Source organism: Lepidochelys kempii, chromosome 7 (assembly GCF_965140265.1).
Source record: "Lepidochelys kempii isolate rLepKem1 chromosome 7, rLepKem1.hap2, whole genome shotgun sequence".
NCBI classification, from domain to species: domain Eukaryota; kingdom Metazoa; phylum Chordata; order Testudines; family Cheloniidae; genus Lepidochelys; species Lepidochelys kempii.
The window spans coordinates 14671075-14695522 of record NC_133262.1 but is presented as its reverse complement, the minus strand read 5'-3'; the positions used below and the strand labels follow the sequence as shown (position 1 = coordinate 14695522).

Genomic DNA, 24448 nt, shown 5'->3' with positions numbered 1-24448 from the left:
GGTGGTGTTACAATAGGCTTAGAGAGACACTTAACGTCAGCAGGAGCCAAATGTAAGTGAAGACACTGCCTCAGCTAGATTGACACAAGGCGGTTTATGTCTAACCATGTAGTATAGACCAGGCCTGAATTTGCTTAGTTACTCCAGCTTTACAGAAACATGAGAAATAATCCATTCAACCATCATGGTGGCAGCCACCTCAGAGAAAGGGGCACAGCATTTAGGAACAGGGATGTCCCACAGTGCACCAAACCTGATTTAATGTGACTTATATGGAACTTTACAAATTAATACAAATTATGAATACAGTAATATATATCTTAATTAAGCCACTATTACGGAATGCACTACTTAAAGTAAATTTGACCATGATCTCTGCAACAGCTTTTGTTGCTTAATTGTGGAATTGAAAAGCTATTAACAGCAGCTTTTAATGTTTTGTAGAGTTTAATTGAATACAGTTTGTTTAAAATGTTATATAGTCATTTACAGATACGAAAATTGATGTCTCACAGTTTCACATTTTTTAATTTAATTTCTTCCAAATTCTGTGAAACAGTAATGTTGAGCATTCAATGAACCTGAGGTAGGGACCATACATTTAATAAGAATTTTAATTGGGCTATTTGATCTGAGATGCTAATCAGGTTGCAATAAAAACAGAGTGATTGTATTTAATCACACTACTTTCAAAACAACTTGCTTCTCCATCTGCTGAGAGTGTGAAGTTTAAGGATGGAAAAGTCAAAGATGCCAAACCCTCCCTCAGAGTTTCATCCTGAAAAGAGAATTTTCAAAGCTGCCGCACTGAGTTGCTACCTCAAGGGCTGCTTTAAGGATTAATTCAAGTTTGTAAAGTGTTCTAAGTTCCTTAGAAGGAAGAATCTACTTCAGTGCTAAATTGTATCCTGTTTTCCCAGGCAAAATTAAAAAAAATACTTTAACAAATTGTACAGATAAAACGCTTGCAAGCATATCAACAGACTAATAAAATACAACCATGCTCTTATTAGTATGAAAATACAGTACTCAAGGATTTATGTTTTCTCCTCAGTTTCTGATCATTGGCCCTAAATATCTACAGAACAATTTATCATGTCTTGACTGTGTAAGTAACTGGAATTCCAACCCACCCCATAATAATTAGCTACATAAAAGCACACAAATACATGTCCTGCTGTAAAACTGCTGATTTTACTGCCATCTAATGTTAGAGTCATTGTCTATTTTTCTGAACTAATCCCACTAATTTCAATTCAACTATTCATTGAATGACACTAAACATAAGTAAGGGTGGCAGGAACTCGACCCCAAGTCAGTTATTTTGAGAGGTGTGGGGGGATTATGGTAGTAAATATATTTTTACAGTCAGTTTCTTATCCCCTCAAATGCTTTACATATACACCCCTGTACGCAGTTCAGGTTCACTTTGCCTAGGGTATGTCAAGCAAACACACCCTAACCCTTTTACTCCCTTTGATATCTGTGACTCTAGGGAAAGGTAAGAAGGGAATTACTTCTAATCAGTAAGGAGAATACGAGGTGGTTCTCTTTTACTGTGACAAAATGTGATTACCTGACACTGGGAGGAGAAATCTGGACTAGCTGCTCTGGATCTGCTTTAGTTTTCAGTGGTTACATGTTACACTTTAATATTCCTCATTTCATGTATAAAAACTAAAATATACTTTAGGAAAAAGGACAGAGGGGCTCCAAAAATTTGTATACTTGTAAAATGGAGAAACAAATGACTGAAAAATCATAAGACATAAAAAGTACTTATACCCAAGTAGATATTTATGATATCAATTTAGACTAGTCATCCGTTTAATCTAAAGTTGATTTAGGAATTAAGATAAAAACTAAAAGCTTCAGGAAAACAGGGTTGTTTCACATGATAGGATATCATTTGTTTGGGAACTGCTGAAGTGAACCTTTCAAGCTGATACTCAGCTTTGACTACAAAAAAATATTTAGATCTCATTAGTCTAGGAATATGAGACTCCCCCCAGGCAAAAATAATGCATTAAAAAGGTTTTTATCTGGAGCACAGAAGTCATTCACCTTGTCTGTAGCTAAGACAGAATATCAAAAATCCTTGTGTCACCTCTACTTGCCATTAGGAACACTGGAGATAAAAAACGCCCAGGTATTAATTATTTACCATTTAAACATAAACAGAGGTAGAGTTTTCAGTCAGATTGGCAGAAATAAAGCCCCATGTTACTGCAGAGCTAAACTCCTGCATTCAGAGCATAGTATGAATTTTGAACATGAAACAATTTAGTGCCTAAAAGTCTTGAACTCAAATGCAATATTGGTTGGTGGTAGCATTATATTTACAAATATTTTGATTCTTCCTGTAACAAGGTAAATACAATTATGTGTATTAATAAATCATCAAACCCTACTACTCGTACATTTTACACCTTCTTTACACAATTTAAGAGTTCTTCTTTATCCATTTGGTAACCACTCTTCTTCCACTGATCCCTTAACTGCTGTAACATTGTTCCAATTTCCTTTCCAGAAGAAATTCCCATTTTTCTTAAATCATGGCCACTGACAGGAAAAGAAGGGACAGACCACTCTTGCATTTCCTTTAGAAGATGCTCCTCTCCTTGGTATTTTAGAAGCTCACAGATCCTGGAGTTCATATCAGGTTCCCTAGACTTAAACAAAACAAAAACACACAACAACTATTAAGTGTCAGAAAACAGCTTAGTCTCAGATCAGCTGATGTTGTTCCTACTCAACATCACAAACTGACACCACAACCGGCACTTGCTTGACAGCCTGTAAAGCCCTAATGGACAATATATACATAACATCTCCATTTTGACTGTGCAGTTGATTAGCTTTCCCCAACATCTAACCAAGATTGGCACTTGCAATAGAGCCACTGTAGCTACCAGACTGGCTCAGATAAGTAGCTGGATTTAGCATTTTGGGGAAGGTGGAACAAATCAGAAGATATTTTTCATCCCAAGGGAGTGAGCCTGTCTTTTATTACTTAGGTTTGCAACCTGGGGATTTTGGCAGATCCTTGGAGGCTTCTGGAAACCCAGATAGTAGTAGTAGTAGTGGCCATTATTTCCGGTATATAATTGGCAAAGAGGCTATTACCAGAGTGACCCATGCCTTGCTCACCTCCAGCCTAGAGTACTGCAGTGTACTCAACATGGGGCTACACTTGAAAATTATTCAAGCTTCCGCTGTAGCAGAATGGCACTGGTTGCCTACTTAATAGTACTTCTCACAAGGAACATATTATACCTGTGTTTCAGAGACTGCACCAGCTTTCAGTTCATTTTGTGCACAATTCAAATGGTTGAATTTGATCTATAAAGCTCTTTATGGTTAGGGTCCCTTGAAGTCAACCTTTTTTCTTCTGTTTTGATACAGCAGGAGAGATCACCTGGGACAGCCATAGCCAAACTAACAAATCATTCCCCAGATATGTTTACAAGGAGTTGTGTAGCATTGACTCAAAATTTTTCTTTCAGATGTTTAACTCCAACATTTCAAACCTGGCTGCCTTAAAGTTAGACCAATAGGCCCATGCAAAAGCTGCTACCTTACGGAGTTGGGGCAGCTCAGCACTGCTAAAAATATTACTTCTAAGAAGGCGCATACATATGGCTTTTAGGAGCCTAACACAAACCATCAAATTTGAAAATTTTGGCTTTTTTAGGTATCGAAGTGTGATACAGGTGCCCATGCGAATAGCAGCTCTGAAGGGGGTCTCAAAATATCAAACCTTGGTGTTTTATGTTGCAAGTGATAGATTTATTATAGTAATTAACTTCCTAACAACTCCTCCTCTGACCCCCAAACCTCCCCACCTCAGTTCCATACTTCTCCCACCCACACTCAACAACCCTCCAGGTTCAATCCCAGGCTCCTTCCCTCTTCTTCAGCTCCTCCATTGACCCTGACTCCCCCAAGCCGTTGCACGGCTTCTGGGGGGTATGAGAAATATGTTTCTGTATTGTAGTTTAAATGAATTACTCCAAAAAGTTCTGTATTAATTTGCCTAGTAAGGAATCTTTTTGCCAAAAAACATTCCCTGAATAATTTTTTTTTTTTTGGCTGTATTATTACTGCCATACTTGCTGACAGGTATTTTGAAACAAATTACCAAAACAATTGAAACTGGTGTGATTATAATGGTGTTATTTTGACAAATAAAATATGCAGAATTTTAAAATATTATGTGCAGAATTTTTAATTTTTTGACGCAGAATTCCGCCACAAGTAAACTATAGTTAACTCTGTATAGCACTTTTCATCCACAAACCTCAAAGTACTTTTGAAAAGAAGGAAAGTATCACGATCCCTGTATTACAGGTGGGGAAACTTTGGTGTATAGAGGTGAAGTAACTAACCCAAAATCACAAAGCAGGTCAGTAAAATGTCTGGGAATAGAACGCAAGAGTCCTGATTCCCAGTCCAGGGTCCTCTGCGTTGGACGATGCTGCCTCTTTTCCTGTCTGTCTTAAGTGAGAGCTTTGAGTTTAATATAAGAAATAAAATAGACAGTGACATGAAATGCACTTACATCTATAATGAAGTCTTGATATGGTTTAAGTGGTTCTGGACTATCTGTAGCTTTGATTAAGTCTCTTCTATGCTTCACTATAAAAAGGCCAAGGTTTTTCTCTTCTTTTGAGATTTTCAGCCTCAAATCGAGTTTTATGACATCATCCTGCACCTTGAACAGTGATGTTAGAACGGTCATTGGTTTTGGAAACAGATTCTGAACATTTTTACTGACTTTGTCAAATTCCTCTAAACTCCCATTAACAGGTAATCCTGAAGGGGGACACACAAAAAGTATCATGAAATAGTGTTACAAAAGAACTAGCAAATCAGCAGAAGAAATGGTCTAATCAAGTACTGCACGACAACACAAATGACTATGGAGACTACTGCCATCTTAATATGCTGGTCTGCAGTTATTTGTGTTATAGAATTCTTATGTAACCCTCATTGTACTTTACCTATATAATGGGCAACATCGAGCTCATACATAAGTCGAACCAAATGATTTACGTGGTTTCCAACAAGAATTTTTTTCAGTTCCACCCAAATCCTCTCTCCTGATATTCCAGCCAAACCTTTGGCATTTTTCTTAATTGCTTCCAGAGTATTAGGTTCATGGTCACCAGGCTTTTCTGCTACTCTTCCATAAAACCTACAAAATAAGAATTCTAAATCTTACTACATTTAACGATTCTTCTGTTTAATACTTCTCTTCAGAAAATTACCTCAGGGCAATATTAACTGTCCTAATCTTAAAGTATTCATGGAGTATTAAAGTGCAACTGATCTTACATAATTAGAACTTATGGAGTGCTTTATATATCCACAGATGTCAAAGCACATCACACTTTCAAAGGCATCATCACTTCATTCTACAAATGAAACTGAGGTGCAGTTGCAAAAGGTCTTACAGAAAGTTGGTGGCAGATCTTGGGACAGAACTGAAGTCTCTTAGGGCCAGATTTTCAAAGGTATTTAGGTGTCTAGTGGGTTTTTCAAAAGCACCTAAATAGATTAGGTGCCTAACAAGAGTCGGGCACCTAATCTGTTTAGGCACTTTTGAAAATTCCACTAGGTGCCTGTTTGGATCTTTAGATGGCTAAATAAATACCTTTGAAAAGCTGGCTGTTGACTGCTATGACCTACTCCCAATGAACCAAGCAGTTTCTAATCTTGTAATGATTATCCAATTTTTGTGTCTTCAGAATACCGCTTTCCTTTTCTCTCTGCATGTTCTCGGATAACGTGTCATTCATAAGCCATCCTGACAGCTTAATGCCATGTTGGCTCTACTCTTACTTCCCCTGTAACAGATGGCAACATTCCCCATTCCTCAACAGAAGAATCATATTACACACCCACTAACCTTCCCAGCCACTGTAGTGAACTTGGCAGCAGATGTCCAGAATCAGAGACGATCACAAAAGAAAAGCTGACTGAGCACTGAAAATTTCTAGGCATGGTAACATTAGATCCATTGAGGGTCAGAGTAACCAGTAAATTGAGCTTCATGTTATTAATTAACTCCTCAGTTCTAAAGCTGACTTAGTCTTGTTTCTCCATCTCCATGTTTTGTTAATAACTGGGACATGAGGTTGCAGAAACAAGTGTGGTACGACCCATCACCCTATTTATCACCGCAGAAGGAAAATCATTACCAAAATTACATGAGTCCTTATTTTCAGCATCTTACTGAGGACAAGGCACTATATGAGTTTGGCTTGTGTGTTTTTCATGACACACTAAGCTTCTATTTATCCAACTGGCTGTGGAATATAACACTCTTGTGAAGATTTTGTTTGAAAATAACTATAACGTTATTCATTTCTTTATTTAGAAAAGCAAAATATTACCTGAAATATCTCAGTATTCGTAAATAATCCTCTTGTATTCTCTGGCTTGCATGTCCTACAAATCTTACTTTCTTGTTTTTTAAGTCTTCGTAACCCCTGAAATAATCAAAAAGCGTGCCATCCAAACCTAGTAAAGAAAAAGTGTTTTTAAAAGGTGTATTTAAGTAAATGTAAAAACAACCTATAATTTTAGTTGATTTAAAGCAGCAGAGATTATACACTTAGTTTTAACACAATACTCTATTACTGGGTAAATGATTAAATTGCAGCAAGGGAGATTAAGGTTGGACATTAGGAAAAACTTCCTAACTGTCAGGGTGGTTAAGCACTGGAATAAATTGCACAGGGAGGTTGTGGAATCTCCATCATTGGAGATTTTTAAGAGCAGGTTAGACAAACACCTGTCAGGAATGGTCTAGATAATACTGAGTCCTACTACGAGTGCATGGGACTGGACCAGATGACCTCGAGGTCCCTTCCAGTCCTATGATTCTATGAAGAAAACGTTCACGTCAGAAGACCTGAAAGCCAAGATATCCTCTGATCGGTCAGACCTCCCCCATTTGTGCAACCCCCAATTTAGCTATGGAGGCAAATTCTGGTTTTGGGCAAAGGCCTAGATGAAACACTGCCTTCAACATTAAGAGAGAAATTGTATTTTATTTTTGGAAGAAGTTACCTAAAAACATAGAGTTGATTGTAAGATCTCTTCTTTCAGCATCTTTTTCCCAGTCCGTTGTGAATTCCACCTCTGCATGTCGTCCATCAGTGACAACATCAATTCTAAGTGTGGTAATTTCAAAATTCTGTTCATGGAGCTGCAATTCACACAATATTGTTGTTTTATCTTCAAACACAATAAGGAAAAGGAATCAATGTACAAGAGTTAAATTTTCTTTGTGCATATCCACCTTCTATACAAATGTACAATGAACAGAAAAATCAGAATACGTTCATTGCCTTTAGGTAAGGTTCGTTTGATAAGGTTTTATTTTTAATTTTCTCATGCTACTTGGGGTGCTATACTTTTGTTCAGAAAACAGAAGCCAAATAATTATACAAATCTTGGAGGAAATAATTGCAATGCTACTTTGGCTAAGATCAAGCATAGTATCAGTTTACTATTGGATAAACCCTGTATTGGGGAAAATATATCCTGCTTTTATATGGGGATGGACTATCTAACAGATTTTTTCTAACTACTAAGAGCCTACAAGATTCATAAACCTAGTTTGTGATTACCCTGGCAGTAATGGTTCCATGTTTTTCTCCTTTGTTATTGATCATACGAACACCAGCAGACTGGAACATTTCCTTCATCTGAGTAGGTGTAGCAACGGTGGCAAAGTCCACATCTTGTGGTTTCATTCCATTTAATAAATCTCTGACAGCACCTCCAGCTATTCTTAATTCATACTTTTCCTTTTCAAATAACTCTGGGAGGGGAAAAAATCTTGGTAAGAATATTTTCTTTTAAAAATGTAATATCCCTCTTTAACCAGCTGTAGATTTGACTCATGCATATTGGGGCAGATTTTCAAAGATATTGCAAATGTTAAATATGCACAAATACCAGGATTGCATATAAAAAAACCCCCCAAAACCAAAACCACTAGTCATGTGCACATACAACCAAGCCAGCTGATTGCCTAACTGGCCACGTATGGATGCAAATATGTTTGCATTCATGACATCGCATGCACACATTTGAAAAATCTAGCCCAGTACATCATGTTAACAGAGGCTTGTTTTGCATAAAAGACAAAGAAAGTCAATATAGGCCTTGTGCATTCAACAAATAAATATTTAGATTACTGAAATTTGCATAAGGTTATACTTGCTATAAAGTTTGAATAGCACCACAAGAGGACCTAAACAAGAATAATTGTGCAAGTGCCTGAACATTGGGTCCATGTGAAATTAAAACATGCGAACAACAGTTTAAAGCAGCGATACCCAGATCTCAGTGGTTCAGAACCCAAATTAGCGATCAACATTACCCAAAAGAGCTACAGTAGCATGAATTCATTGTCTCACAGCAAAATGAGAGCTGCAGGAGACACATTAAAGAGCCACTTCTTACTTGCGAGACTCAGTCAGTATCACTGGTTTAAAGATTACTGCTAGTAATGGTTCAGTAGTGACTTCTCTTGTCACTGGACACAGAATGTGAAGAAATGCCTATATGATCTTGAAGAACTAAAGAACTTAATATGCTGCCTTCAGCAGCTTCTTGACATAAATTATGAGGAGCACTGTCTTCTTTGGAATTTATACAAATGATTGTCATATTTGAAATTGGTAAAAAAGAATATATGGCAAAGTACAGATCTCCCTGTATTCTTAATATTTTACCAAAAAGGGCCAACTTCCTCAATTAATTTAGAAAAGTGGTTCCTGCAAGCCTTGCAACACACTGAAATAAAAGTATCTGCAAGATTTGTGAGTTAGAAACAAAATATTTATTTTCTTTCAGGCAATACGTTAATTTTACTAAAATTTAAAATATTTTTTGAAATAAGGTTTCAAAAGACACCCTCTTTAAAGTTGAGAGGCATGGTCAGTACATTACTACCACACTCCAGCACGTGACACATTAAAATTTATGTAAATATTATTACAGTGCAGTTTTCCCAATCTCCCATGTTTTCTTGACAGATTTACTGATGCAGTAACCTCAAAAGTGATACACCTCAATTCAAGGTCAGAGGTGTAACTGCAATACCATATTTATTCAGTGGTGCCAAAATCAGTTGTTCCACCCCAAGTTTAAAAGAAAAAGTCAGACTCAAGAAGTGAGATTTGTTTTCAACTATAAAGAAAAGAGAAACACACAAAGAGCATATTATACATAAAAATGTGTTCAAATGTCCAAGTTTGCTAAAGTGAGGCAGGGTTTTTTTAGACCTCTTCATTGTAAAATGAAGACAGAAGAAACAAAAATACATACTAATTTAGGAACAAAATTGTTGATTTTTTCATTGTTTATAAACCTACTGTGAATAAAAATGTTTTCATTTATTATTTCAATTAAAAGAGTTTTGAGGATAAATATTCCCTTGTAGAGTCGAAATCCTTAACAATACCCACACATGAGAACCAAAATGTCAAATGGACTAAAAACTGACTGAAATGGCTTTGACCAATGTGCCAATTATACTGTCCTAGCTGAATGAAATGCAAACAAGGAAACAACATACAGTAACTCCTCACTTAAAGTCATCCCGGTTAACATTGTTTTGTTGCTGATCAATTAGAGAACATGCGTGTTTAAAGTTGCACAATGCTCCCTTATAACGTTGTTTGGCAGCTGTCTGCTTTGTCCACTGCTTGCAGAAAGAGCAGCCCGTTGCAGCTAGCTGGTGGGGGCTTGGAACCAGGGTGGACCAGCAGCCCCCGTATCAGCTCCCCGCTCCCCTAAGTTCCCTGTGCTGCAGCCACCCAGCAGGCTACCAATTGCCAGAAGTTCAGCTGTCCCTCCCCCCACTGCCGTGTGCTGCTCCTGCCCTCTGCTTTGGAGTTGCTCCTAGAAGCCTCCTGATTGCTGTGGAAGGGGAGGGGGAAGGGCAGGGGGGGCTAATGTCAGGGTGTCTCCCTCCCCCCTGCTCCTGCCCCCCGCTTACCCCATCTCCATGGCAGGGGCGAGGGGGGGATGCGACACGACAGGGCTCAGGACGGGGGGGGGGGGGAGAGCTTGCTGGCAGCAGCTGCTGTCTCAACTTGCTGATCTACTTAAAAAGACAGTGTACTTAGAGTGAGGTCAGTGTACTTAATGGGGCAATACACATCTCTCTCTCTCCCCCTCTCTCACATACACACACAGGGTGTGTCTCTGTCTCTCATGCTGTCTCCCCACCCTCCATTTGTGCTGCCTTGTAGAGTGTGAGACTACATTAATAACAATGAGCTAACCCTTGAGGGCTCAGTTGAGTGCTAGTTCATCATTTAGTAGTAAGGCATTCCCTGGGAAATACTCCACTCGCTGACTTCACCACCTCAACCAACTTCACAATCATCATTGCTGTGTACAGTATTAAATTGTTTGTTTAAAATGTATACTGTGTATGTGTGCGTGTGTGTATATATAGAAGTCTTTTGTCTGGTGAAAAAAAATTTCCCTGGAACCTAACTCCCCCTATTTACATTAATTCTTATGGAGAAATTGGATTCGCTTAACATTGTTTCGCTTAAAGTCACATTTTTCAGGAACGTACAACGTTAAGCGAGGAGTTACTGTACATGGGAAAAAACAGCTGTTTAAAACTTTCAGTTTCAATAACGTTCAAAAAATGTTCGGCATTTTAGTATCAGCCATATTAAAATGTTCTTTATTCTTGAAAGTGTCCCCTTAAAAAGTTAGAATAAAATGTTTTATGAAGAAGCCACTTTAAAATATTATTAAATCACTTTGTAAAATAAATGAATAAATACATTAAACTTACATAATACTTTCCTGAAAGATCCCAAACACTTCACACATTACACAAAACACCCCAACTTTTGGAAGGAACAGCAAACAAATGGCACACAAAGTCAATGAAATTTTGTCTAAGACACTAGAGCAAATCCAAATTCAATATATGTACCATCATATCTTTAATATATTTACAAAGCTAACAGGATCTCTGAGTTTAGAATGCAGTTCTACCCTCAGGAAATGAATCTCTAAAAATGTCACAGTGGGACTCCATATACACTGTCTCACTGATTTGCATTTCAAATTTGCTCACTTTGGAAGTGAAAAGATTTGTTTTCTAAATGCCATCACCCACAAACTCACCCTGGACTCCTACTTCTCTCCATTTCATAAATCACCACCAGTAACAGAGGTTCTCCAAGTGAAATGTAACTTCCTGCCTGCAGCCCCATAAACTTCAGATTTTGCAATCAATGACACTTATCAGCCTTAGGTAACTTTGCACAGGTGCTACCTATAATCTGAAGACAGAGCGGTTGCCAAGGTGCAATTTGGCAGATACCTATGAGCAAAATAAAAGAATCCAGCTCGACTGCAAGAGCACCCAGGGTTTGGGCAGACGACACGTGAAAAAAAAATATATATTTTTTTTTACTTGCAAACTGGGCATATCTGAAATGTGAATCATAGAAACACAGGACTGGAAGGAAGCTCAAGGGATCATCTAGTCCAGTCCCCTGCACTGAGGCAGGACTAAGTATTATCTAGATCATTCCTGACAGGCATTTGTTTAACGTGTTCTTAAAAACCTCCCATGACAGAGATCCTGCAACCTCCCTAGATAATTTGTTCCAGTGCTTAACTACCCTGACAATTAGCAAGTTTTTTCTAATGTCTAACTCAATCTCCCTTGCTACAATTTAAGCCCATTTATCACTCTCCTCTTTATAGCAACCTTTTACGCACTTGAAGACTGGTACATCCCCCCTCAGTCTTCTCTTCTCCAGACTAAACAAACCCAAGTTTTTCTATCTTTCCTTACAGGTCATGTTTTCTAGACCTTTAATCATTTTAGTTGCTCTCTTCTGGACTCTCCCCAATATGTCCACTCCTTTTCCCAACTTCCAAGTGTGGTGCCCAGAACTGGACGCAATACTCCAGTTAAGGCTTCAACAGCGTTGAAGAGAGTGGAAGAATTACTTCTCATGTCTTGATAAATCTAAGAATAGAACTCACAATTAATTTGGGGCTTGTTCCCTGCATTTTGACAGTGTGCCCCGAGGTTGGTACTCACGCTCTTGTGCTTCTGCAAGACAACTTGACTCAGAGAACAATATCTGCACATTGGACGATACGGTTGCACATTTCATTTTCTCAGCTCATAAGTGGAGTAAGAGTCAATGAATATGGAACCATTTACACAAAGTCATGTTTGCAGGAAGAACTGAATTTTACAGGTAAACAGAAGCATACATGTTCTAGCATGCACCACTACCTAGCCCCTCCTACATACAGGCCTAGATAAAGGCCATGTGTACATCTGATGGAGATAGCCTTTCATTGGTGAGAAATGCACTTGCGTCCACACTCAAATTTGTTCCAATACATATTTCTCTAACCATTAATCAATGCATGCTGTGCCCACACAAGGTTAAAGTAAGCTTCCCTCTATTAGCTTCATCAATTGAGTGGCAGCCTGGACCCCTTCAAATTCCATTCAGTGCTAACAGTGGTCTGAGCTACTGAGCTACAATAATCTGGTCACTTTTCTGAACTCCCCTGCCAGAGGTTTGCTTGACCAGAAGTCACCTCTGAGGATGGAAGTATAAGCTGGTTTCAGAGTAGCAGCCGTGTTAGTCTGTATTCGCAAAAAGAAAAGGAGGACTTGTGGCACCTTACAGACTAACAAATCTATTTGAGCATAAGCTTCCGTGAGCTACAGCTCACTTCATCCGATGTAGCTCACAAAAGCTCATGCTCAAATAAATTTGTTAGTCTCTACGGTGCCACAAGTTCTCTTCTTTTTGGAAGTGTAAGCATCTCTCACCTGCCACACTCTTCAGCCCTGGGGTGAAGAGAGACTGGAATTCCGGAGACTCCAGCTTCATGGTGACCAAGTGCCGTCCCTGGACCCGGACCCCTCTCTGGGCGAGGGGGAAGAGGTGGAGACCCGCCCTGCAGCGCGGCAGGAACAGCTGGCACCACATCTAAGGAGAAGAAACGGACCCAGTATAAGTTGGGACGGAGCCCATCGCTGAGGGGGGAAAAGCCAAGTTCCCCTTCTCTGCAGCTTCTCCACAAGGTGGGAAGGGTCAAACAACTGATCTTGACGTGAACGCGCCCCTCAATCGCCACAGCACCCCAGCGCCTCCAGAACTTCAAGGCAGGTCTGCTCAGGGGGAGATAAGGAAGCATCACCCCCTTTGTTTTACAAACGGGAAACTAAATGGCGCTCAGGCCAGACGAACGGTGCCTTGCTCCGGGTTCGCTCCACCGGCTCCCACAGGTTGATTCCAGAACTAGAGCGTCCACACACACGCAGAGCTACTCCGAGTCCGGACCCCGGCCCGGCGCGCAGTGCGGGGGGGGGGGGAGCTCTCCTTGCACCCCAAGACCCCCTGAGTCCGGGGTTCCGGACCCCCGGCCCGCCCCAGGCAGGACTCCGAGGGGGCCGGCTGCCCACAGACCGCACTGGCGGCCCCAGGTCGGGTCTGCCACCCCCGCGCGGGGCCGGCATCGCAGCGGGGCAGCCCCGAGCGAAAGGCTCGGCCCCGTGCAAACGGCGCCGGGATCTGCCTCCCCAGGCCGAGCCCGGGCAGCCGCTGCCCCCGGGACCCATCGCCCCTCCCCTGCCCGGTGCCCGCCGCAAGGTGGGGGCGTCGCTGGGCCCGGGGCAGGCGCCGCGGGGTCCGGCCTGAAGGGAGCGGCCCCGGCACGCCGGGCGCTTAGACCGCGCGGGGGCGGGGGAGGCGGCGGCGGCCCTACCCAGCCTGCGGCCTCCGTGCCGAGCTCGCCCGCCGAGGCCGCCTCTTCCGGGAAGGGCGCGTGAGCGGGGAGGAGCCAGTCGCGGGGCGGGAGGATGACAGGCCCAGCGCCCCCTGCCGGCCCCTGGGGGAAGGTGCGGGCTGCTGGGCTCTGCGCCCCCTGCCGGCCCCTGGGGGAGGTGCGGGCTGCTGGGCTCTGCGCCCCCTGCCGGCCCCTGGGGGAGGTGCGGGCTGCTGGGCTCTGCGCCCCCTGCCGGCCCTTGGGGGAGGTGCGGGCTGCTGGACTCTGCGCCCCCTGCCGGCCCCTGGGGGAGGTGCGGGCTTGGGGACTCCAGCGCCCCCTAAAGGCGAAGGCCGTGGGACCGTGGGCTCCATCTCACCCCCCAGCCCCTCGACAGCCAGCACCGAGCTTTCAACCTGCACCAGCTCCACGCTGTTGTCTGCCCCCGATCGCCTCAGCGTCCTGTGGGCCAGGCTGGGGGAGGTCACGATGAGCCTCCCGCTCCTGTGAGCATCCCTGCTGCGGGTGAAATAAATCCCCACGCAAAAGTGCCCGCGGGCGAGTCTGAGGGACCCCACAGCTGGTCACTTGCCCTATTCACCTGTGTAGGGCACCTTGACTGATCCTGTCACTAACCCACAGACAGTGCTTCTGTTTTTTGGCATTTCTTAATTTCATTTGGGGGTGGGGTTATTTTCAGCAGTGTTTGAGTTTTATGTAGCTGTCCAAAACCAGGGGGGGTTGTGGCTTTCTCTTTAGATATTCACTGATTTCGTTTTTTTTAATTGGGGCATTCATCCGTTGCACTAGAAAATCAGAAGCCAGCCCGCAGAGTAGCATGAGAACCTCCATACACTCTTGGGTAAGGTGGGCAGAAGAAACATACAGTGTACGGTAATAGGTATGTGTTGTCAGACATCACCAGTGTGGTGCTCTGCTCTATCCAATGTTGATAACAGTCGGCTGCGTGCATGTGTGTTCTCCCTGTGTGTTGTCCCAGCTCTTTGCAGATCAGCTGGCACAACGGATCTCGAGAAGAACCACCCAATGACCACAGACTCAGATAAGGTACGAAGGCACCCAGCCAGGTTTACTGCCAAATGAAACACAGTCTCTAGCTCCCTGGATCAGATGTCTATAGTTCTGCTAGTACATATGTGCTCCCTGACAATGCCTGGGAATGTTAGGCCCGGGACCATGACTGAGGAATGTAGTATTATGATTGAGCATTAGAGGCACTCCCAAATAATTAATATATGTGAATAATATGGATATGGTGTATATATTTGTAGTGTATACGGGCATATATGTATGTATATGTACATATACCAGCACTTTATATCCAAGCATAACAATTCTTTTCCAATCTGGTGTTATAATTTGGCCCCTGTGGTACTGCAGGTAGCAACCCACTTTTATTTGGGCAATTACAGTTACCATTTGTATCATTATTAGGAGTCGGCTGAGTGTTTGGAAATACTGGGATAGGGATTGTGATGTGTCCTACAGTGCTTTGTATAGGAGAAGTAAAACAGAAATTTGGAGTAGTGACGCTACCACTGAGGCCTTTCTATATAAATATATTGTAATTAGTTACTACACAGTAGTAGTAACTGTAGCTCACGAAAGCTCATGCTCAAATAAATTGGTTAGTCTCTAAGGTGCCACAAGTCCTCCTTTTCTTTTTGTGGCTACAGACTAACACAGCTGCTACTCTGAAACCCGTACACAGTACTGTCCATCCTTGTTATAGATTACCCTTACTACGGGCTGTCACCCTTTGGTAAGCTTCACTGGGCAGGAAACAGAAGTGGCTAACTTCTCTGTTCCATTGGTTGAACTGCTCTGTGATACACCAGTACTAGACCTAGATCCACTTGTTTCTTGTGGATGTTGTCTTCCAGATAACCTACTGAATGGATGGTAACCAATTTATCAAATATTGCTGTGTCAGGATGTAGGATTGATATCCAGACACTGAATAAGATTGTTTCGAATAACATGTTAGTTAGGATGCAGTGTCAGTAACCCACATTATGACTGGTGCTAACAGGGAATTTGTTTACCCAATTTGTAGTTACTGTGCAACTTAATTTCTTTACCAATTTGTTTTTCCTTGCCTTCATGTTGTTTGCTGCCATTCATTTGATGATTTTTACCTGTGTGTTGGTTAAGCGGTTTAGCAAGGTTGCAATAACGCAATACAGAAATAATACCACAGTACAACGATAATATGGTAGTACAGCAATAATACAGCTTTTTTTACACAGGAACCAAGTTGAAATTAAATGACAGTTTCTCCTGGTCCAGCTAGTGCTTTTTAGCTGATAGTTAACTTAATTGTCCATATATGGTAGATAGAGGTGTATTTGACCAGTCTCTTATTTATAAAGCACTTCATTTTTCTTTTCTTGATGCTTGGTAGTTTCTTCACTGTATACTGATATTTTCTGGTTTCTTTGGTCTGTGGGATGCAACTTAAACAACTTTTGTTAGTTAACATAGTAAAGTTTTTTGTTTGTTTTCAATAACCCAAACTTAATACAAAATTTAACTAAGTTTGTTTACAATGTAATAGTAGGGTGCTGCCTCTCACCTTGTACATGTTGGTTCGAACAAAACAACTCTATCCATCATATTACCCTTTTGCCCATCTTTAGGATGGGTCAGACTGTTCCTTGTTATCTGTGTGGAATGTGCAAGTATCTAAGTATTCTGGTACCTTTTAGGTATGTGTATGTTTGCAACATCAGCCCTTTTCTTGCCAGCGTCTGTGAGCAGGGTCTGCCTCTGGCTCACAGTTTAGCTTTGCTTTATGTTAACAAAGTCTTGATCATTACTTTAGTTCAGGCCTTAGGCCTCATACTGGGCCTCAGATACAAGGGTTTATGTTTCAGAGCCTCATTTTACTACAGTATGTTGCCAAACAGAGAAATGTAGTGGCTGGAGGGGACTTCACGAGGTCTAGTCCATCATCCTGCCTCATCGTCCTGGGCCATCCCTGGCTCTGACAGATGCTTATCCAACCCGTTCTTAAAAACTTCCCATGAGGGACTCCATACTGTCTTTTAATTCATACAGATGCACTGTTGCCCACCCCTAGAGTTCAAAGATCATGACTCAGGTCCCGCAAACTCATGACTAGCTGGTTTAGAAATAATGAGATTAAAAAAAAATGTGTTTATTTGCCTTGGACTTTCTGAGCCTTTAGGGTGCTTTACTATGCAACTATAAGGGCTAGAAATTTACATTAAAAAAAAAATCAAAGCTGAGATTCACATACAATCCCCTGATTCCAGCAGCCTGAACTTTAAGAAAAAGTACTGCAAGTCTCACAACAATATCACCAGAGCTGGCCACGCTGCTGATGAGCTGTAAACATGATGAGTATTCTGTGGTAAAGTCTTAGGACTAGAATTCCAGCTAGATTGGCCTGGTTGCAGCTGCTTACCTTTGGTGGAGCCCTGCCTGGATGTAGAGATGTATGCAGTTGGATCAAATTTCCGATTTCTTTAGTCCTTACATTTCAGTATAGAGAGCCCAAGCAGAACAGAGGTCCTGTGTGCAGCATGCCTGGATGCATTATGGATAGAAATAATGCAGAACATAGTTTAACTGTTAATTGTAAGCTCTTTGGGACAGGGACTATCTCTTACTATATGTGCGTAGCAAAATGGAACTTCAATCTCATTTGGAGCCTATAGGTACTGAACATATTTTTTATATGACATATAGAAGTTATAATAAAAACATAAAATACTATTGCTGGACAGTTGCCATGTAACACTACTTTATTTCTTAGAATTCAGAACAATACACACAAAAACTTAAAAACAGAGAGACACAAAGCGGGTGACTCCCTAAAACAGAGAGACACAACTCACTTAAAGCTGGCTTTCTGCAGACTGTCTTCTGAGAAAGACCCGGATTACATGCTTCCCTATAGAGCCCTCAAACCTGCAAGCGGGACCAGTAAACCCTTTACAAATTACAATGATAGCATCTTATTTTAATACAGCTTTCAATACATCACAAATACAAAGAATAAAGTAGCACATTCCCATTTGGAATGTTGTTTTCAGTTTTGGTATCTCAATTTGAAGATATAGCTGAGATTCAAAAGGTTCAGTGAAGGACAGTAAAGATGGTTAGAAGTCTTTTATGAGGATATGTGTATAGAAAGAGACTGAAAAGCGATAGAACAGTAAACTACAAAACATAATGAGCTAGTACTCTGAACACAGGATGGGAAGCCAGGAGCTTCTTGAGTTCTAATCTCAGCTCTGTTTGTAACTCATTGTTTGCCTTGGGCAAGTCACCTAACCTTGCTGCCTCAGTTTCTTCATTTGCATATTACCTACCAAATGATATAGTTTTGATGATTAATTACTATTTGAACAAAACTTTGAAAATGTAAACACTGTAACAGCTTTGAGTGTCATATCATAGCCTAGACTGTGGGGACGGGTACATTAGAAATACTGTGAAAGATATATACGCACTTAGTTGAGGTATTTAAAATTAAATATCAGTCCTGTTTTTTTTTATGTGGTCCCTTATAAAAGAACATAAGGCATCTGGCCCTGTCAATTCAGAGTCCACAAATTCATGGATTCATTTCCTGTTGTTAGCTAAGTAGCTTTCCAGTGTACTCCTTACCTTTGATCTCAAGAGCAAGGGGTCACTTGAAATTAATGGCCGGTATTTTTAATATAAAGCAAAATAATTCTTCACAGTGTGTTTAGTCAGTGAGCTGAATTCACTAATACAGGAGGTCAGAACATTATATGCTGTAGCTGGCTTTAATAATGGCTTGGATAATTCTGTGACCAGAAAAACAAAATTATAGCTACAAAGGCAATGCTAGAGCCCATTGAATTTGATACTCCGGGTATTAAATGTTAGCCCCAGGGTCAGAAGAATCTCTTCCCCGTGAAAAGCATTTCACAATTTCTGAGGTGCATTAGGTGATGGACATTCTGCTTTCCTGTGAAATAATGACAGTAGTTAGGATACTGGTCCTAGTATTGCAAACCTGATGGTCCTACGTTTTCCAGTGCAGAGGGCACTATGCCTCACTTAAACCTTTCATTAAGGCTTTAGATGGAATATACTGGTGTAGTGGGACCTTGTTTGGGTCCATTGAAAAATTTTGTTGTTAAGCCATAATCAGCTTGGGAAGATGCTGATGTTGGTCCATCCTCTGGTGCATTTAAGACAATCACAAAGAAAAGTACCGCAGGAGTTTGCTTAGTACCTACCCTGGCCCTGCTTGTTTCTTATTCACTGAACCATCATAATGCAAATGTTCTGATTTCTGGCAAAGGTAGCATGTGACCTCCCTCTTAAGGTTACAAAAGAATACATTTATAATTGTGTTCAGAAAAATTCCCTCATTAAATACAAGTTCATACTAATCTTCAGGCCGCTTTAATATTAAAATAACTCTATCTGAAATGTAACTAATGCTTACTATTCCGAAATATTTTACAAACATAGGCCCCAATTCTGCAAAATGTGTCCACCCACACAGAGCCTTGTGGGGTCTATATAGATCTTAATGGGTCTATAACTCATACATCAACTACAGAGATCACTTCAAGTAACGAACTGGAGCCACTTCTGGTGTTAAACTTGAGAGCTGTTCAACAATGATCTGTGACATTGCATAATAGTTTGGGTATCTGGTGTACCTTTACTGAGAGGGAATGATTCAAAAATGGCTACATTTCCTCTTAGAAAGTTAGAAGGACACTCCTGACTGAGGTAAAGGGACAAATTTGGCTCATTAGAACATGAAGGCAGGCAGGTTTTCAAAGGAGCCGGAAGGAGTTACACATCCAAATTTCATTGAAAGTCATTGGGAGATGGCTGCCTGGCTTCCTTTGTGAGTAAAGCTCAGTTTCAGCAGCAAGGGTGTTGAAATGGTCATTTCAAATGGGAGGTACTGTTACACATAAATGGACTCTTTTGTCTCACATTTTACGCAAAGCCAGCTGACACAGTAGCATTTTGCTGTGGAAAGATTTTCCTGGCATTGAACACTTAACAGACATTGCAAGAGTGAATGCCTGCAAGTATAAATGAACTCTTCCAAAAAATCTGATATATATAATGGCCTTCAGTCAGACTTGTCTAAGATGGTAAGAAGACTAAGAATCTGTCCCTGAGTGGCGATAGCTAGGCTGATGGAAGGATTCTGTCATCGACCTATCCAATCCACATTTACACCTGGGATAGGTCAGCATGACTACAGGCTACAGCTCTCAGGGGCATGCATTTGTCACACCCCTGAGTGCCGTAGTTATACCAACCTAACTTTTAAGTGTAGACCAGGCTGATGTGGCATAGCTATGAAGAAGTTTTTTCTGCCAGTGCAGGAACACCACCTGCTCAAATAATATTAGGTTTGGCAACAGAAGGACTCTTCTGTTGGTGTAGCTGCATCTATACTGGGTGGGTTTGTCAACATAGCTATTCCAGTATAAGTTTTAAGCGTAGACCAGGCCTAAAACTAGCCTCCTTTTTACTCCTTTACAGAAACTTTCCATTGATAATGACAGAGTTGCCTTCCCTATAAATCAGTTCTTTACATTTGTTTTTTCCTTTGCTTCTTAATTTCTCATTTCCTCTGCTATCACTTTTAATTGTAACTTTGTGCCAGAATTCTTTTATCCCGCAGAGCATTTCGGGATGCAGTTTGTATGAAAGACAAAAATCATTGTGGTGTGTTGTATCATATTGCTATATGCCAAATTATTTATAGTCCCACCATATTATGGTATATAATTAAGCCAACACAGGTAGAAGTAAAGTCATTTCATGCTTAAGAAAGCTCTTCATTCTGTGGTTATATGCACAGTTCCCTTTTTTTCTGCAGTCTCCTAATTAATCATCCGTCATCATTTCTAACGTACGTCTCAGAGTTGCATTTAAACACAGAGCAGAGTTATAAAAGAAACACGGAGAGAGCTGCCCAGAGGCCAGTTTTCAGAAACAGAGCTAAGAATCTGAAATGAACCCTTAGGATTCTGCTGCAAACCTCAAGGAACATTTTTTGGAGGAGCGAATGGGTATCCCTTTTACAGATTGCCTTGTCTTTCGTGCACTGGGAAATGAGAGTCTGGAACCTGCTCCCAGTCAGTAAACTCTTGACAGTGGACTAGACTGCAGCTGTGCTAATAAGTAAGAAAAACCTTAACTTCTAGCAGATGTTTTCTGCAACTGTGGCTTTTTGCTGTCTTTTAAGACCGAAGATATTATGTATCATTTTCTACAGTATTTATTTTATACCATTCGTAATCAATATGTGCTTGCCTCTTATTTCAGTGTGAATGCTTATGCGTATTAGTGAATAGGCTGTTAATGCTATTGTGGATATGTAATCACCTTGTCTAATTATTTAAAATGATACTTTTGTTTGATCAGAGAGACAAGGTGGGTGAGGTAGTATCTTTTATTGGACCAACTTCTGCTGGTGAGCAAGAAAAGCTTTGGAGGCACACAGAGCTCTTCTTCAGGTCTGGGAAAGGTACTTCCAATGTCATAGCAAAATGCAACATGGAATGGAATGCTTAGCATAAATAGAAAAGGAGTACTTGTGGCATCTTAGTCTCTAAAGTGCCACAAGTACTCCTTTTCTTTTTGCGAACACAGACTAACAGGGCTGCTACTCTGAAACTTAGCATAAATAGTTAGCACATAGTATAAGGGACCATTCAAGGTAGAGTGGCCCGTTAACACCAATAGAAGATTTTACCTTGCTCACCCTGTCTCTGAAATATCCTGGGTCCAACACGGCTACAACTACCCTGCTTACATTTTCGTTTGATTACATTTTCAGTAATTTCACATACACACCCACCAGTAAATGATGAAGAACAATGATAAATATATCTGAAAAGTTTGTAGTATCACGTGAGTATGGAAATGCCTCTTTAAAGAGTTAATTTTTCTCTACTGGGGTGATGGAAAAATGAAGTATAAAATAAAAAGAAATGAGGAAGGAAAATATTTGGAGCTAAAATCACAAGGATTCAAGGATAAAACAACATAAGATTCAGTCAAGGTAAACTGATCTGCATTAGTATAATATTTTTCTCCCATTTTTCAAATGGGAAATTGAGGGTCCAGGAATCTTAGGACAGGTCTACACTTAAAACGCTGCTTGGCACAGCTGCACCAATGCAACTGCACCACTGTAGCTCTTTAATGAAAACACTCTAAGCCGATGGGAGAAAACTCCTGTCGGCTTAGTTAATCCACCTCTGGGAGAGACGGTAGCTATGTCAGTGGGAGAAGCTCTCCTGCCGACATAGTGCTGGATTATGCATACTCCTGAGTGATATACTTATACTGAAGTAATTCTGTATTGTAGACCAGGGCCTAGTGTCCTTCCAAGGTCCCAGGGAAAGTATGTGGTGGAAGAAGAATTAGAAACCAGATCTCTTGACTCCAAGGTAAAAATTTACAAACTTGGGTGTTAGGCACCCAAATCCATCTTTCAGCTACTAAATAGATGGCTTGATTTGCAGGCATGCTAAGTACCAGCAGCCTCTGTCCAAGTCAATGTTCTGAAATTACTGAAGTCAGTACAAGAGGTGGGTCTTCAGCACATCTGACAAGCTGTGCATTTTAGAAATCTAGAGATGAACTCAGGTGCCTAACTTTTAGGCACCTACGGTTGAAAAATTTGATTGCCAGCGTTGTGCTCCCCATTTACTCAGAGAAATATAAAGCTCTCTTTAAAACATTACATAAGGGTACTGCTGCAGCTATGAAGCAATAATAAAGCACCTCCCATAGCTAAAAAGTTTAATCATAAGTGAAATCCAGTTCAATACTCTGATTACATCAGCTTCAATAATACCAGAACTAAACGGTAAGTACTGTTGCATTGCCTCTGGGAGGCTCAGACGTCCCTGTTAGGATTTGTATGTGATTTTTCAGTAATTTGAATGCGTTTTAGCAGAAATATGATCTAGCCATTGTCTGTAGATTTTTGTATCTTTAGTAATGTTTATGGAAGAAGAAAAACTGAAAATCTGTATGAGGCTTGCAAATGGAATTTTAAAGAAATGCTATATTTCGTATTTTTGCAAGACCCACTGGGTCTTTTCTTACATAAAGACTTTTTATTGGTATGATTTCTGTGTCTTTACATACAGATTAGGCAACAATTAAATAGCCCATTTTAGGGCATGTCTACACTACAGCCCTAAGTCAACCTATGTTAGGTTGACTTACAGCCACCACACTAATTACAGCCAATGGTGAAATCCACAGACGCATGGCTTTTCAGGAGCTATACTGCCATCGAGGGCAAGTGGTCTTGGAGATATTGTGCAGGCATGTGGATGGCCATGGCATGATTCTTTGAAATTCCCATGGATCTCAGAAGGGCATCAAGTATCAGGCCAAATCTGCTTCCAACTCCATAGTAGCAGATGGAGGCCAAGCTTGGCTCCCCTGAGACTGATCAGTTAGAAAAGCCACAGGTCCAACCAGACTCATTCACTTTTCTGACCAGCGAATAACTAGCTCCCCACAGGATATAAACATAGAGAATGGAATGGGACTTGGATGCTACACAACACCTTGTTTTCATGAACTCAAAATTAAAAATAGCTACTCTGCAGCAGAAGTTTCCAAACCTGCACTTGCTGGATCACTGGGGATCTGCAGAGTACTTGCTGATGGGTCATGGAAAACTGATAGGTCGCAGGATGCTAGCTCTTTTCACTTCCAGCTGCTAAATCACTTTACAGAAGCTAATATACACTAAATACTTTCACAGTGTTATTTTTCCATGTAAGGAATTGCTGTAGTTGCCATAGACAAGTTATGTGAGTCGGACTGGGAGGGAATGCAGCCATGCCAGAGGATGTTCTTAGTAAGACAGTCTCTCTCTTAAGATGCAATCCATCATATGAAAGTTTGGGAACCTGCTGGTCAGTACTGCCTTGTTGTTTACTGGGTTATGTGTGAATGATCAGTCGAACAGGTTTTCTGTACTTCACACACAAAAACCGAGTTTAACCTCAGCACACCATGCTGTTTACTAAACATTAAAAGTAATCACTCTTTCAGTCTCATACAAACAAAAATGGCTTCTCTTACACCCAGTAATAAACACAGGCATGTAGGTCCTTGGAGAACGTAACCTTTAGGGCTAGCCTGCTAGCTTGTTTTATTAGAAACCGCAAGAATGTGGAAGTAACGGTTCAGGCACATCTAACAATAACAGTGTTGATGGGGTAAGTTAGTAAAATAGTGTACGTGGAAGGGAAGGAGGGTAGAATGAAGGTTGTGGTGTGTGCATAGACAACCTTTACCCTCAGTCTCCCACTCCGGAAAGCAGCAGCCCCTCCCTAAGCTTCCAGATTTTGCCCCTGCCTCTCCCTGTGGGGTGCAGCTCGCAGCACACTGACGCCGGCAGCTGCTGCACAGGGAAGGGGGACAGACATTTAGTAATGGCAAGATGTGTACCTGCAGGCAGGGCCATCCCTTGCCATTTTGGTGCCCTACTCAGCCCCCTGCGGGGGGGGGGCTCAGGCCTCCATGGGGGGCAGGAACAGGCTTGGGGGGCAAAGGGGAACCATCCCCCAGCACGAGCCAGCGGAATGGAGCGGTTTGGGGCTGGGTCGCT

The 24448-nt window shown here is 41.3% G+C and overlaps 1 protein-coding gene across 1 annotated transcript; it reads right to left on the bottom strand.

Annotated features, from left to right (window-relative positions):
• Positions 1-428: 428 nt before the first annotated feature.
• On the bottom strand, positions 429-13856 carry TRNT1 (tRNA nucleotidyl transferase 1). The gene is made up of 8 exons (XM_073351149.1): positions 13801-13856; positions 12863-13022; positions 7641-7834; positions 7078-7216; positions 6399-6525; positions 5004-5197; positions 4562-4815; positions 429-2672 (listed from the first exon to the last, which is right to left on the bottom strand). Exons 2-8 carry the CDS (start codon positions 13020-13022, stop codon positions 2424-2426), a joined length of 1317 nt encoding a protein of 438 aa, XP_073207250.1. The 5' UTR covers positions 13801-13856; the 3' UTR covers positions 429-2423.
• Between the last annotated feature and the right edge of the window lie 10592 nt (positions 13857-24448).

Excerpts from the sequence above, each read along its gene's own strand:
- TRNT1 (XM_073351149.1), bottom strand. The coding sequence starts at position 13,022 with ATGTGGTGCCAGCTGTTCCTGCCGCGCTGCAGGGCGGGTCTCCACCTC. Across the intron at positions 7,835-12,862 it reads AGGGCTGAAGAGTGTGGCAG|AGTTATTTGAAAAGGAAAAG; the intron begins GTGAGAGATGCT and ends TTCCCCTCCCAG. Across the intron at positions 7,217-7,640 it reads ATGGAACCATTACTGCCAGG|CTCCATGAACAGAATTTTGA; the intron begins GTAATCACAAAC and ends TGTGAATTGCAG.